The sequence below is a fragment of the Quercus lobata genome, chromosome 5 (assembly GCF_001633185.2).
Source record: "Quercus lobata isolate SW786 chromosome 5, ValleyOak3.0 Primary Assembly, whole genome shotgun sequence".
Classification (NCBI taxonomy): domain Eukaryota; kingdom Viridiplantae; phylum Streptophyta; class Magnoliopsida; order Fagales; family Fagaceae; genus Quercus; species Quercus lobata.
The window spans coordinates 63,110,783-63,124,736 of record NC_044908.1 but is presented as its reverse complement, the minus strand read 5'-3'; the positions used below and the strand labels follow the sequence as shown (position 1 = coordinate 63,124,736).

The 13,954-nt window shown below is 40.7% G+C and overlaps 2 protein-coding genes across 2 annotated transcripts; one reads left to right on the top strand and one right to left on the bottom strand.

The window, feature by feature from the left end:
- Window positions 1-6,208: 6,208 nt before the first annotated feature.
- Window positions 6,209-12,024, top strand: LOC115992729 (gamma-soluble NSF attachment protein). The gene is made up of 9 exons (XM_031116952.1): window positions 6,209-6,437; window positions 6,535-6,602; window positions 6,689-6,773; window positions 6,877-7,035; window positions 7,774-7,911; window positions 8,206-8,284; window positions 8,806-8,885; window positions 10,995-11,124; window positions 11,739-12,024. Exons 1-9 carry the CDS (start codon window positions 6,391-6,393, stop codon window positions 11,841-11,843), a joined length of 891 nt encoding a protein of 296 aa, XP_030972812.1. The 5' UTR covers window positions 6,209-6,390; the 3' UTR covers window positions 11,844-12,024.
- A 32-nt stretch (window positions 12,025-12,056) lies between these two features.
- On the bottom strand, window positions 12,057-13,587 carry LOC115992730. Its single transcript, XM_031116953.1, has 2 exons — window positions 12,901-13,587; window positions 12,057-12,135 (listed from the first exon to the last, which is right to left on the bottom strand). Exons 1-2 carry the CDS (start codon window positions 13,468-13,470, stop codon window positions 12,085-12,087), a joined length of 621 nt encoding a protein of 206 aa, XP_030972813.1. The 5' UTR covers window positions 13,471-13,587; the 3' UTR covers window positions 12,057-12,084.
- Window positions 13,588-13,954: the final 367 nt, after the last annotated feature.

Here is a 13,954-nt window from a genome sequence, read left to right as displayed (position 1 = left end):
CCCATTGTGCGAACGGACATGGGCTAGAGAGGGGGTTGAGAACCCCTCCGGGTTGGTGAATATTCGGGGCGAATCTTTGGCACTGGTCGCACTTCTTAGCGTATTCTTGGGCCTCTCTTTGCATGTTCGGCCACCAATACCCTTGGGTAAGTGCCCTGTGCGCCAACGACCTTCCTCCGGTATGACTTCCGCAAATCCCCTCGTGTAACTCTTCAAGTAGAGATTCAGATTCTTCTGGATGCACGCAGAGTAGGTACGGTCCAGAGTAAGAGCCCCGATATAGTTTGTGGTCCTTTGATAGCCAGAACCGAGGAGCATTCCTACGTATCTTCTCGGCTTCCAATTTTTCCTCCGGCAGGATGTCGTTTTGAAGGAAGTTCTTTATGGGGTCCATCCAGCTGTGACTCTTTCTGATCTGATGGACTCTGGCCGGGCTTCTGCTGATGGGACTTGCCTGGGCTAGATCTTCAACCAGGATCATCCGCGGCAGATTATGTGTCGAGGACGTGGCAAGAGTGGGCAGCGAGTCTGCATGGGTGTTTACACTCCTGGAAATGTGCGTCAGATTGAAGGATTCAAAATTCGTCTGCAGCCGCTTGACTTGTCCCAGATACTCTTGCATCCTAGTATCTCGAGCTTCCAGCTCACCCATTACTTGTCCGACTACCAGTCTGGAGTCCGAGAATGCTTCTATTATTCTTCCGCCCAATCTTTGAACCATCGTCATCCCTTGGAGTAAGGCTTCGTATTCGGCTTCATTGTTTGTAGCCGAGAATCCGAGCCTCAGTGATTTTTCAATGGCAACACTGTCCGGGGATATTAAAACTATCCCAACTCCTGACCCTCTCTGGTTAGCTGCGCCATCCACGTAGACCTTCCAATGCATGGTCCTCCCTGTTGAAATCGCACCAACCGATTTTCCATCCATGTCTTTCTCCTCAGTTATTGTTTCTACAGAGGGCTCAGCAAACTCCGCCACCAAGTCTGCGAGGACCTGTCCTTTGATGGAGGATCTGGGCATATATTTAATATCAAAGGCCCCCAAAAGTGCACTCCACATGGCGATCCTTCCGGTGTAGTCAGCGCTTCGCAGCACTGCTCGAAGGGGAAGCTGAGTTAGAACGATGACCGTATGCGCCTGAAAGTAGTGAGGAAGCTTCCGGGTTGCATGCAATATCGCCAGAATTGCCTTTTCTAAAGGTAGGTACCGCACCTCGGCCTCATGTAATGATTTGCTCACATAGTAAACCGGTCGCTGCACCCCATTATCATCCCGTATCAGTACCAAGCTTACAGCATGGGGAGCTACAGCGACATATGCAAACAGCACCTCATCTGCCTCAGGGCTGGACATGATGGGTGGTCGGGACAGGTAGTCCTTAAGCTGTTGGAAAGCCTGAGTGCAATCCTCTGACCATTCGAACCCTTTCCATTTGTTTATCAGGAGGTAAAAAGGCCGACATCAATCCGCCGATCGCGATATGAACCGGTTTAATGCTGCAATCATGCCAGTGAGCTTCTGCACTTCCTTCGGATTCCGAGGAGCCTGTAGGCTGTTAATGGCTTTGATTTGGTCGGGACTTATTTCTATTCCCCTGTGGGTGACCATGTACCCTAGGAATTTCCCAGACCCGACCCCAAATGAACATTTGGAAGCGTTCAGCCGCAGCCGGTGCTCCCTTAAGATAGCGAAGATTATTTCGAGGTCTTTCACGTGCTCGGACACCCTTTTACTCTTCACAACCATATCGTCTATATAAACCTCAATGATCTTGCCCAGTTGTGGCTCGAACATCCGAGTCATCATCCTTTGGTAAGTTGAGCCTGCGTTCTTCAGCCCAAACGACATCACCTTATAATGATAGTTTCCGATGGGCGTCATGAAAGCCGTTTTCTCTTGGTCATCTAGCGCAAGGGGTATCTGATGATAGCCCTGGAAGGCGTCCAGGAAGCTCATTCGAGGGTGTCCTACGGTTGCGTCCACCAGTCGGTCGATTCGGGGTAGGGGGAATGGGTCCTTCGGGCACGCCTTGTTCAGGTCCGTGAAGTCCACGCAGACCCTCCACTTCCCTGTCTTCTTTCTTACCACCACCGTGTTTGCCAACCATTCGGGGTAAAAGACCTCTTTAATAGCCCCTGCCCTTTTTAATTTCGCCACTTCGTCTCTTACGGCACTGGCATGTTCCTTCGAAGGGCGTCGGGGTGGCTGTTTCTTCGGAGCGGAAGAGGGGTTGACGTTCAAGTGGTGACAAATAAGGCTAGGATCAACTCCCGGGGCGTCGTAGGCGTCCCATGCGAACACATCGACATTTTCTCTGAGAAATCTGACCAGCTCCTCCTTTTCCTGAGAAGGTAATTAAGAGCCGACCTGAAAGAACTTTTCCGGGTCGTCGTTGACAGCGATCTTATCTAAACTTTCACACCCTATCTCCTCGGCCAGCCCATCGCCTTGCCTTGCCGAGGGGGTTGGTTGCTATAAGTTCTCTGGGGCCGAGGACTCGATTGGAGGCCGATGTAAAATGGCGGCCACCATACACTTTCTGGCCACGGCCTGATCTCCTCGGATTTCTTCTACTTGTCCTCTGGATGGGTATTTCACTTTTTGATGAAGTGTGGAGGTTACGGCCTCCAGGGCGTGGATCCATGGCCTGGCGACTATCGCGGTGTAAGGTGAGTAAGCGTCAACGACGATAAAATTCACCTCCTCCACCTCCGACCCCGTCTGTATGGGTAGTCGGATCTGCCCTTTTGGCGTAACAATTTTTCCTTCGAAGCTAAGAAGGGGGGAGTCATAAGCTGCCAAATCTTCTGGCTTCAAGTTCAGCCCCTTGTATAGGTCAGGGTACATTATCTCTACTGCACTTCCCAAATCCACCGACACCCTTTTCACGTCGAACCCCCAATCCTCAACGTGACCACCAAGGCATCATCGTGAGGTTGAATAGTTCCTCTCTTATCCTCATCCGAGAATCCCAGTATCAAAGAGCTTCCCTTTTTTGACCTTTTGGGTTCCCTTTGCCTGCCCTCGGAGGGGAGCCGATCAACAGCCAATACTCTGGGGATGGGCGGCCCCGTTCTTCTTGGTGCAGCGAGGATGACATGTATTGTCCCAGTGGGGGGTCTTAAGGACACGTCCTTTCGAGGCTCTTGTGTTGCTTGGCCGGGGTGGCCACTCGATGGGTGCAGCAGGTGACGTAACTTTCCTTCTCGGACCAACTGATCTAGGTGATTTCATAGATTCCTGCAGTCCTCAGTAGTATGCCCATGGTCCTGATGATAGTGGCAGTACAGGTTCTGGTTACGTTTGGAAGGGTCTCTAGCCATCTTTCCCGGCCACCTGAAATAGGGCTCATCCCTTACTTTCTCCAGTACCTGTTGTACTGACTCTCTGAATACGACATTCACTGTTTGCGGGTTGTTCTGCCCAGCCTGTCGCGAAAAATCTCTCCTCGGCTGACCAGGGTTGTGCCGTTCCGACCTGAAATCATTTGCTTTGGGGGGGATAACCTTCTCCTTTCCCCCCCCCTTGCAGTTGATCTTCCTCTACCCTTTTGTATTTGTCGATCCTATCCCTCAACTGATCAACGTTGGCAACCGGTTTACCAGTGAGGGACTTCCTTAAGTCATGGTCGGTGGGGAGCCCGCTTTTGAATGTGCTGATAGCGACAGCATCATGGTTGTCATCCAGGTCGTTATACACTTCCCAGTATCTATCCGAGTATGCTTTCAGAGTCTCTCCCTCGTACATGGATAAGGACAATAACGAACCGAGGGGCCTGGGGACTCTGGTGTTGGTGATAAAGCGGGAGCAGAAATCCTGAGTGAGTTGCTTGTATGAGCTTACGGAATTTGTCTTCAGGCCGTTGAACCACCTTATCGCCATTGATCCCAAGCTGGACGGGAAGATTTTACACATAAGGGCTTCATTTTGCGAGTAGATCGCTATCTTTTGGTTAAATTGACTCACATGCTCTACCGGGTCTGTTCGACCGTTATAGATGGCGAATGCCGGTTGGTTGAACCGTCGAGGCAGCTTAGCCCCTTCAATTCTATACGTGAAGGGGGACCTTGAAACCTAGTCCAACGCCTTCTTCATGGCATCGTTTCCCGAACCCTTGCTGGATGTGCTCTCATATTTCCACACAGGGCGTGGTTTCTTTTCGTAGGAAAAAGTTTCACTTGGGGGGGTCCTTGATCTCCGTCATTAACTCGCATCCTCCGCATTAGAGCACTCGTCTGAGTCTGAAGGAGATCGCTTTCGCTGTACCTGTCGTAGCTTCCTCTTCAGATCGTCTATCTCTCGCTGCATGGCCTGGTGACTATTTCGCCTCTGGGACACGTGACTACCTATCTGAGTGTGACTCTGGCTTGTCCGGATAGTATGCACACTTCCCTCACGATTTCCCCTGTGGCCTGGGTTGACGGGGTTATTTTGCCTCTGGGACTCGGTGGGTTGTGTCTGTTGGGAGTTAGCCTGGTGAGGATTCTCCTGGTGCGAACCTAGTTCTGCCATGCTCGACCGTTGTGCTAGCTGATGCCCTAGTTCTTCCCACAGACGGCGCCAATGGTAGTTGCACGATTTTCCTGGCCCAAATTCTATTGATCAGGCCTTGGCCCAAAGCGCAACCCACAATAAATATTTGTAGAGGATGGGTCAAAGAACTTAGCCTCAGTGAGCCTATTCGGTCTGATACATGGACAGTATTGTTGCAGAAATAAAAACACAAGAATGGATCTCTCCCGTATGATTCTATTCCTTCAGTTCCTAATACAGTTTTTCTGTCCCTCTCTTTGAGGGACTCCACTACATTATATAGTTCTTCTCCTCTCATCTCCACCTTACACTTGTTGATCATCTAAGCATCTACTTTAGCACCTGTCCCATCAGCCGCCCTCATCACTCCCTTTGTGAGTTGCAGAGGCCAAGGTGGTACTGTTCAGGAGTCTTTTCCTCATTAATGCGGCCAAGAGGGTGGTTGGGGCGCAATTAATGTAGTGGTAGCTTTTGTAAGATATTTTGGATTTTATTCATTTTATATGTTGGGAGGATGAACTGAATTGGCTGGAAAGAGTTCCTCGTCTGGGCTTCGTGATGTCCGAGGAGGAGTTACTCATCGGACAGGTTTCCTTGGCGTTATTGGGATTGAGTAATGCTTCATATGTGGTTTTTCTTCGGACAGGACGCTTCTCGGTCGGGCCTGAATTTGGAATAGCCCATTATTTTTGGGCCGGGCCCTACAGAAACAATTGCACCTAGAAAAAAAAGTTAAGTATGGTTTTAGAATGGGATGCTCAACATGCACGCACTTAATACATATGATAGTCAATGATTTTTTTAAACCACAATGTAACAGGTTGGACGAGGTTTGGAGGTCTTTTTTGCTAAATATTCAGTTTTTGCCAAATAAAAAATTACTAATAAGTCTTTGCTAGAAGTTATTTAGTTTTGTAGACTCTTTTGGAACTCAAGTTCCAAGTCAAAATCAAGTTTAGTGAACTCATGTGTATTGTTTAATTTGATATTTTTAATTAAAATATTCCACTCCAGTTTAGTAAACTTAATTCCATTTCAATAAATTTTCTTTTAGGGAACTCGAGTTTTATCAAACTCAAGTTTCAGCTTGAAAAACAACCAAATGAAACTTGAATTTACCAAACTCAAATTTCATGTGAGATATATTACTTTAAAATACAAAATTACATTATCCACGTATATTACATAACTATAAATTAGTAACCTTTTCATCTTCCTTTTTTTTTTTTTTTTTTTGGTTGGGAGGAGGGGGAGGGCATATCTTTCCTCCAACTACACTACACTAGAAGATTATTTATATATACTTTCAAATATATTACATAACTATAGAGTATATACTGATAAGATGTTAAATGGTTTTTTTTTTTTAAATAAATTTTTTATGATAATTTAGAAAAATTTTAACTCGTTAAAGAGATAAGGCAGTTAACGATATTTTCCTAAATAATTGGGTTCTTCTAACTAGACCAAACAATTTAAGATGGAATGGGTAATATATACTAATGATATTTTAAACCATTACATAATGAGCTAGAGGATACCAATAAGCCAAAATTAAATAAATTTATAATGATTCCAGGCTTAAAAGATCAAATAAATAAGTTTCTTAAAAAAAATCAAATAAATAAATAAATCATTTCCCAAAAAAAAACAAAAAGGGTTTTCCGATGAGGAGAGGAGAGTAGTTTTAATAAATAATAAAAAAGAGTAAAACAGGGTGGAATTTGGAAACTGGACAGTGCAAACTGCAACTGCATCTGCATCTGCATCTGCATCAGGGGATTTCATTTTCATTTGGGTCTAAAACCACGGAATCAGCTCATACCTAATAGTTCATAGCTCATAGCTTATACACCATGGCTTCTTCCGATCCCAACAAGTTGATGGCCAAAGCCGACAAACTGTATTACTTTTCTCTTCTCATCTCTTTTTCTTCATTCTTGATTCTCACTGCTACTTTTTTCTCTCTATTATTCTCAAACATTTTCTTCTATAATCAGAACAAAACTGAGTCTTACAAGGTGGAGTGCCGATTGGAAATCTGCTACCCAGTTATACGAGCAAGCCGGTACTTCCTACTTTCTCCTCTATACAATACAAAGTTATAAAAATTCTTGTTTTTGATTTCTACATTTTTATTGCTTTGGTATATAGCTATTGGGTATAGGGTCGCCAAGAACCATGAAAAAGCAAAAATTGCATTTGAAAAGGCTTCCAAAGGACAAGAAATGCTTTCCTCGTATCCTCTCTGAGTAATTAGTATTTCATTTCTTATGTTGTTTAATGAAGTAGTTGTTGTTGTTGTTTAAGTCCTTTACAAGTTAATAATAATTATGGTAAAGACCCTGGGATGCTGCTAAGCATATGGAGTCGGCTGCGGCTTTGGCTAAAGAAGTAGGCAATTGGACTGAAGTTGCTGATTTCTATAAAAGGGCTTCTGAGCTTTACATGGTCTGCGGCAGACCACAACCCGCATCCGATGCTCTTGCAAAGGGTGGCCGGTAATATTATTTACTTTTATATATACTGATTTCGTTGCGCCTTTTTAGTTTTGCATTAATTGTGAGTAGAATTTGGCAGTCATCCTCATGTATTGTAGTTGTAGCTTAGTGGCATTGCTTGGTTTTCGTTGTGAGGGGAACCGGGGTTTGAATCCTCCTTCCTCACTTGTTATAATATGATTGAATGATCGAAAAGAATAGAGATGGATTAATTTTATGAAATTGTAACATTGATTTCACCGTTGTCCCATTTACATTGATGGCTCAATTTGGATGATAGTTTTGTGCTTCAAATGATATGTGAAAGAAATAATGAGCCTATCAGTGCCCTTTGGATTTTTGAGACCACCATTACTAACTTGGTGAGGAACTTCATTTCTTTTCTATTTTTAACATGTCTCTTCGCTATTTTACAAGTTCTTTAATGCTTAATTTTCTTTACAATAGAACAAAGAGGAAGGTGGACAAAAACTTTGTAAATAGTTTCATTACTAATAAATATGCATGCCTATGCCAATGGAGACTGACTTGTATGAATATGCATGCCTCTGTGTGTGTCTTTTCTTGTGTTTTTATTTCCCTGGTTGTTCTTCTACTTCCTTTCTCCGTATGGCATAGAATCTTAGAACTGACCTTATAGCCTCTTGTCCATGTTTTTCCTCCCTTTTCTTCCCAAATTTTACCATTCAATTTGGAATGTCTTTGGCAAACTAACTGAAGTATTACTTTCTATTACAGTGCTCTTGAAGATGCTGTGCCTGATGAAGCTATTCAACTTTACACTGATGCTTGTTCTATTCTTGAAGAGGATGATAAGGAACAAATGGCCTTTGATCTATATCGTGCTGCCACATGTGTTTATATAAAGCTTGAGAAGTAAGTTTGGATAGTATCAACATTTAATTTCATTTTACAAAGTCTAACTATGGTAAAACATCTATTTATATGACCAAGTGGAAGAAGTGAACAGTGCGTACTTCTCCAATATACTTCTTAGTTCTCTTTTCTATTAACTTCACAGTCATAAGTTGCATAAATTAATAATCTTTTAAAAACATAACCTTCCTGGTCTTCAATATTGGTTCATATCTGGGTAAAATGCAAGTTCATTGTAGTTGTGAGACACTTCTATGCAATTTCTTTTGAAAAGGTAACCTTCCTGACCTGCAGGTATACAGATGCTGCAACTTTCTTATTGAGATGGGGCTTAGCAGCTGATAAATGCAGTGCTACCAATAGTCAATGCAAGGTCAAAAATTTTTGTTTTGGTGTTATATTCTTTATAGCCATAAATTATGTGTCCAATGATTTCCTTCCATTGATTTCCATGGTTATGTGTGAACCATCCATAACCACCCACCCCCTGGTGGTGGTTTTTCTTTCCAATTACATTCTTTTGGTCCTTCCTCTTAAATTCCTTTTATATAATGAACTCCTGATTGATGCTTTTAACTGGAGTGTGATGCGGCTGAACTCATTTGCTAATTTCTCTCTAGAACATTTATGTTCTCAACCATCGAATTCTGTTGCCATATCATCTGGTATGTAAATGTTAAAATGAAAAGCCAATAATATCTATCAGGTTCTGCTTTTACCATGTGATATCTCAAAAAATGACCATAGACTGAATTGTTGTTTTCCCACAATTGTACTTGGAGGCAAATTATATTTTCTTGCAGAGTTAGCCTCTGTGTTTTATTGTTTAAATCGTCGTGTTCAAAAAGTCTTTTTGCATTTAAATCATCCTTGACACACCTTTTTTGGATTCAGGCATATCTTAGCGCAATTATTGTTTACCTCTATGCACATGACTTCAAGCAAGCAGAGAAGTGCTATAATGACTGTTCTCAGTAAGTATATTTTTTCTTGCAGCAACTTCTGGCTTCAGTAATATAGGTATTTTATTAGCTTTCAAATTTTAGGACATGGGAATACTACTGTGCACCCAAACGATAGGTGGAATTTTTTTTATTTGGTCTGGTTTGTCCCCCCCCCCCCCCCCCCCTTCCCTCCCCCCCCCCCCCTTTTCAAATTAGATCAACATCACCCTTCTATCTATTATCAATTATCTCTCTCCAGTCCAACAATCCATTTTTCTTCAAAGGATGACTGAGTCCAATTATTGTCGTTTTAACTTTGGCTTTTGGAGTTTGGACTCTTCTTCAACTGGTTGTGTTATAAATCCTTTTCTTTTTTAAATTCATCAATTTGGAGAGGGAGGATTTGAACCCCAGGATGTCTCCTTTGGTGACACAAGGAGGTGTCAAACTAGTTGAACTACAAGGCTCTTGGTGGTTGTGGTATACATCATGATGGAAGCAAATGAGCAAAAAACTTGCTCCAAACTTCTGATATTGGAAACAATTAAAAGGAAATGGTCTACTTTGTCAAGATGTGCTTTTGCACCAAGAACATGTTACATTACATAGAGCTCATAGAACTAATTGTAATCTTGTAATTTTCTGATATAACAAATCCATTCCTTTCTTATGACGTGAATTTCCACTAGAAAGGATGATGCAGGACAAAGGGTGGAAAATAGAAATAAGGGAAAATGAAAAAAAAAAAAAAAAAATCAAATAAAAGGACAATCCTTGGCTTCACCACTTAGAATTTGCTTGAAACCTTATTCTTCACCACCTAAGGGTGCTTGGAATCACAACCAAACTTAGAGAAACATGTCTAATAGAAAAATTCTTATTCAAATTGCATTGTTTCAAACTATTCTAGGAGCTTCTTTTTAATAGACTTAAGGAATTTCATTAAGGCACAATTACATCCCATAAAATTCTCAAAATCAAAGCCAAATTCAAAGTTCAAGGGTCAAAATCCAAAAATGAAATCTAGAAGATGATAGGCCAAGAGCCTTGTAGCTCAATTTCTACCTTCTAATGTTTTCAATGGAAACATACATGGTTCAAATCCCCCAACTCCATTGTAAATATTGAATTATTAAAATAAAATAAAAGATATCTAGAAGAAAATAGGAAATAATGAATTCTGAAATAATTTTGGTTGTATGGGTCTATGTCTATGGGTTTGAGTGATATGGGTTAGCGGGCAATTTATTTTTCCTCTGTTGGGTTGCTGTTAGTCATGATGGATAGTTTGTGAGTTATTTTTTATTTTTTTATTTATTTTTTTGTGGGTGGGGGGGGGGGGGTTGGGTGGTCATAGTGATTTATTTGATGGGTTTAAGGTGTGGGTTTACTAAGGGAATTCTAGGGCTTCAAGTCTGGAATGGAGAGGGTTGATGGGCTTCACAGATTGTTGAGAATTGGTGGTAGTGACCTTCACTATTTGTTTAGAGGCAGTGGTGGCGGTGCAAAATTCGTGGGGCATCAAGATGTGGTATGACTTTCTCATGACTTTATGGGGGGAGTACTTCACTTAAATATGTGTCATATGGTGGTTTGGTGTAGTATTTTTAGTTTCAGGTTCACAATGGTGGTTGGTGGCAGATTGTAGGTATTGTGGTGGGTGGATTCTCAACTGTTTTTGGGCAAAACTGGATTAAGGTATGCTCTGATACCACTTTGATGCAGGACCAAGGGTGGAAATAGAAACAAGGGAAATGAAAAGAACATGACAAATCTTTGGCTTCTTCTTCTAGAATATACCTGAAACCCTAGGCTTCACCACCTAATGGTACTTGGAATCACCACCAAGCTTAGAGAAGCGTCTCTAATAAGAATTTTTTTATTATTCAAATTGTACTGCCTCAAACCATTTCTGGAGACTCATTTTAATAGGCTTTAAGGATTGCATTAAGTCACAATTACATCCTATAAAATTCCAGCAAAATTAAAACGAATTCAAAATTCAAAAATAAATATGGTTTGAAATTCAAAAGTGAAATCTGGAAGAAATTATGAAATAATAAATTCTGAAGTAACTTTGTTTGTGCTCCCTCCAAAGCATTCTTTTGATCAGACTCCCTGATTATTGGCCCCTTGTAGGATTGATGTTTTCTTGAGAAATGACCATGGTCGTTGTGCTAGTAAGCTTCTCTCTGCCTATTCAGAAGGTGACATTGAAGAAATCAAACGTTTGGGTCAGTCAAGCACAATTTCTAATCTTGACCATGTGGTAAGAATGTCAATTCAGTTGTACCCTGTTAATTGTTCAAATTTGCCTCAAGCTATCTTACACTAATACCATATCTATTGTGAGTTCTGATATGCTTAATCTGTTTCAAATACATTTTGGATGTATTTTTTGAAGTGTAGGACTTGATAAACAGTTACAGATCTGAATGAAAATATTTGACTTGCTGATACTGTTGCAAGTTTCTGATACGAATAATACCATGTCTTTTTTTGAAAATTCTGAATCTTAAGTTTACTAAATTACGACCAACTTTTCTGCATGGAAATGGACACTGCTCATGAACTTCACAAATCACAGGCATGCAGACATAGGATGTTTTTCTATTGTGTCAAACATATAAAGTGGCAATTTTTACAGTTTCATTTTTCATTTATGGAAATCTTCTTTGCCTCATTTAAAATGGAGCTCTAAATTATCCCTATTTTTATTTTTTATTTTATGTTCTAATTTCCATGAATCCTTACCTGAATGCTGATTACTGTGGATTATGTTTTGACATCTTCCAATTATTACTACTATTATCATTAATACTGACCAGATTCTGGCAAATACACTTTGGTTTGCAAATATTTAACTCAGATGTAATGACTCAGATCATCAGGCTTGCAAGGAAACTTCCTACAGGAGAAGTGAGTGCACTAAAGACTGTAGCTGCGGAAGAGCAAGAAGAGCCATTGGATGAAAATGACCTCACTTAACTTCTCAAAGATCGTGTGTGGATACAGTATGTTTGTGTAAAGGATATTATTTCAATATGAAAATTGATTGAGGTTTGTATTGTAAACAGTATGAGTTCTTTTAAAGAAGCAAACTCTTCTCTCTGATGAAGTTTTAGTGAACAGAGTGTAGTCAAATAAAATTGTGTTTATGATGGCTTCACACTGCATTCTTGACTCCTTGCCTAGATTAAGCACAGCATGGAATTTTGAGTTCTCTTGCTCAAGGGAAAGGAATTAGCGTCCTTGTGTCCGGATCTCTCCACCATTGTTTCTAAATTTTATTGAACACATAGGCAACCAAAAGATGGAATTAGACTCTTAAAAACTCTACTACGAGTACAATGTTTTTATGATAATAAACATGTATAAAGGAATTACAACTGCCCTACACTGTAATTTATATTTGTATGATTAAATATCTAGAGCTCAAAGGAGAGCTTCACTGTGTCACGTTGGAGAGCACATTCATTTTGTCAACACGGGGATTGAAGAGGGAAAACAGGAGTTCTTTTTAGGCGAAAAACATATTTTTGTCCCTACATATTCACGCAATTTCACTTTGGTCTCTATTTTTTTTTCCACCGTTTTTACTCCCTATCCTAGAAAATGCATCTCGTTTTAGTCCTTTCCGTCAGTGCCCTAATGGCAAAGTCCTACATGGCAGACGGAACTATTAAAATAATAATAAAAATTTTATTTTGGCATTAAAAAATGCTACGTCAGCATCTAAATTAAAAAAAAAAATTAATTTATTAATTTTAACTAAAAAAAATTAAAAACTAAAAATTATATGAATTAAGATTTAAGTATGTCTTGAACAAGAACAACAAAAACACAAATTTAGATCTAAGAACACAAACCCAGAAATTAAAATCCAAAAATTAAAAATCCAAAAATTAAAAATCTCAAAATCACCATTTTCTCAAACCCAGCAAAATCATCAAATCCTACCAAATCAATCCAAAAATACAACACAACCAAATTAAACAAAAAAATCTCAAACTCAGAAAAACCCATCTCAAGCTAGCAAACCCACCTCAAACATGAGTCTTGGTCGATCCTTGCAATTTATGTTCACAATGGAATAACCCTTTTCGTCACAACTCTCAATCTTCACCATTGTCTTCATCCCGGCCTCCTCATCACTTTCTGAATTTGATGGTGTCGTTGGCAAGCTCACGGTCCTAATCGAGAGCATGAGCTGATGCAAGCGATGTTTGACATTTGTCACGGCGCCTTCTCCTCCAAGAAAATTTGCAATCTTAGCTTCTAGTTGGTTGATACAGTGTGCACGCTTACCACCCCTACCACCGATTAGACACCAAACCAACAATCCACCCCACTGGTCTGGGTCGGGTTTGGGGTTTGAGTTGTGGTAGAGTTTTTTGAGGCCGAGGTCTTTCCAACAACTAGAACATCTCGGAGCTTTGGGAGAGAAGAGGTACAGGCCGGTGCTGGAGATCTCGGGTCTCCGGCGGGTTTTTGGAGACTTCGGTGACCTGATCTCGAAAATGGTGGCGTCATTGACTTGAGGTTTGACCGACGAGAGCTGTAGTGGAACAAGCTTTCCGTCGGAGAAGAGCTTGTCAGCGAGGAGTGTGGCCATCGAATCTAGGTTTGCTTGAGGTGGGCTTGCTGGGTTCAACTTGCTTGAGATGGGTTTTTCTAAGTTTGAGATTTTTTTGTTTGGATTGATTGTGTTGTATTTTTGGATTGATTTGGTACTTTGGGGCTTTAGGATTTGATGATTTTGCTGGATTTAAGAAAATGGTGATTTTGAGATTTTTAATTTTGGATTTTTAATTTTTGGATTTTAATTTCTGGGGTTGTGTTCTTAGATTTGGGTTTGTGTTCTTATTGTTCTTGTCTAAGACACACTTAGATCTCAATTCATATAATTTAACGGAAAGGACTAAAACGATACACGTTTTCCAGGATAGGAAGTAAAAGCAGTGGGAAAAAAAGATAAGGACTAAAGTGGGAATCGCGTGAAAATGTAGGGACGAAAATGTGGTTTTCGCCTTCTTTTTAAAGAGAATATTAAAAGCCAAATTATTATTATTATTATTATTTTACGAAATAGATAGAAT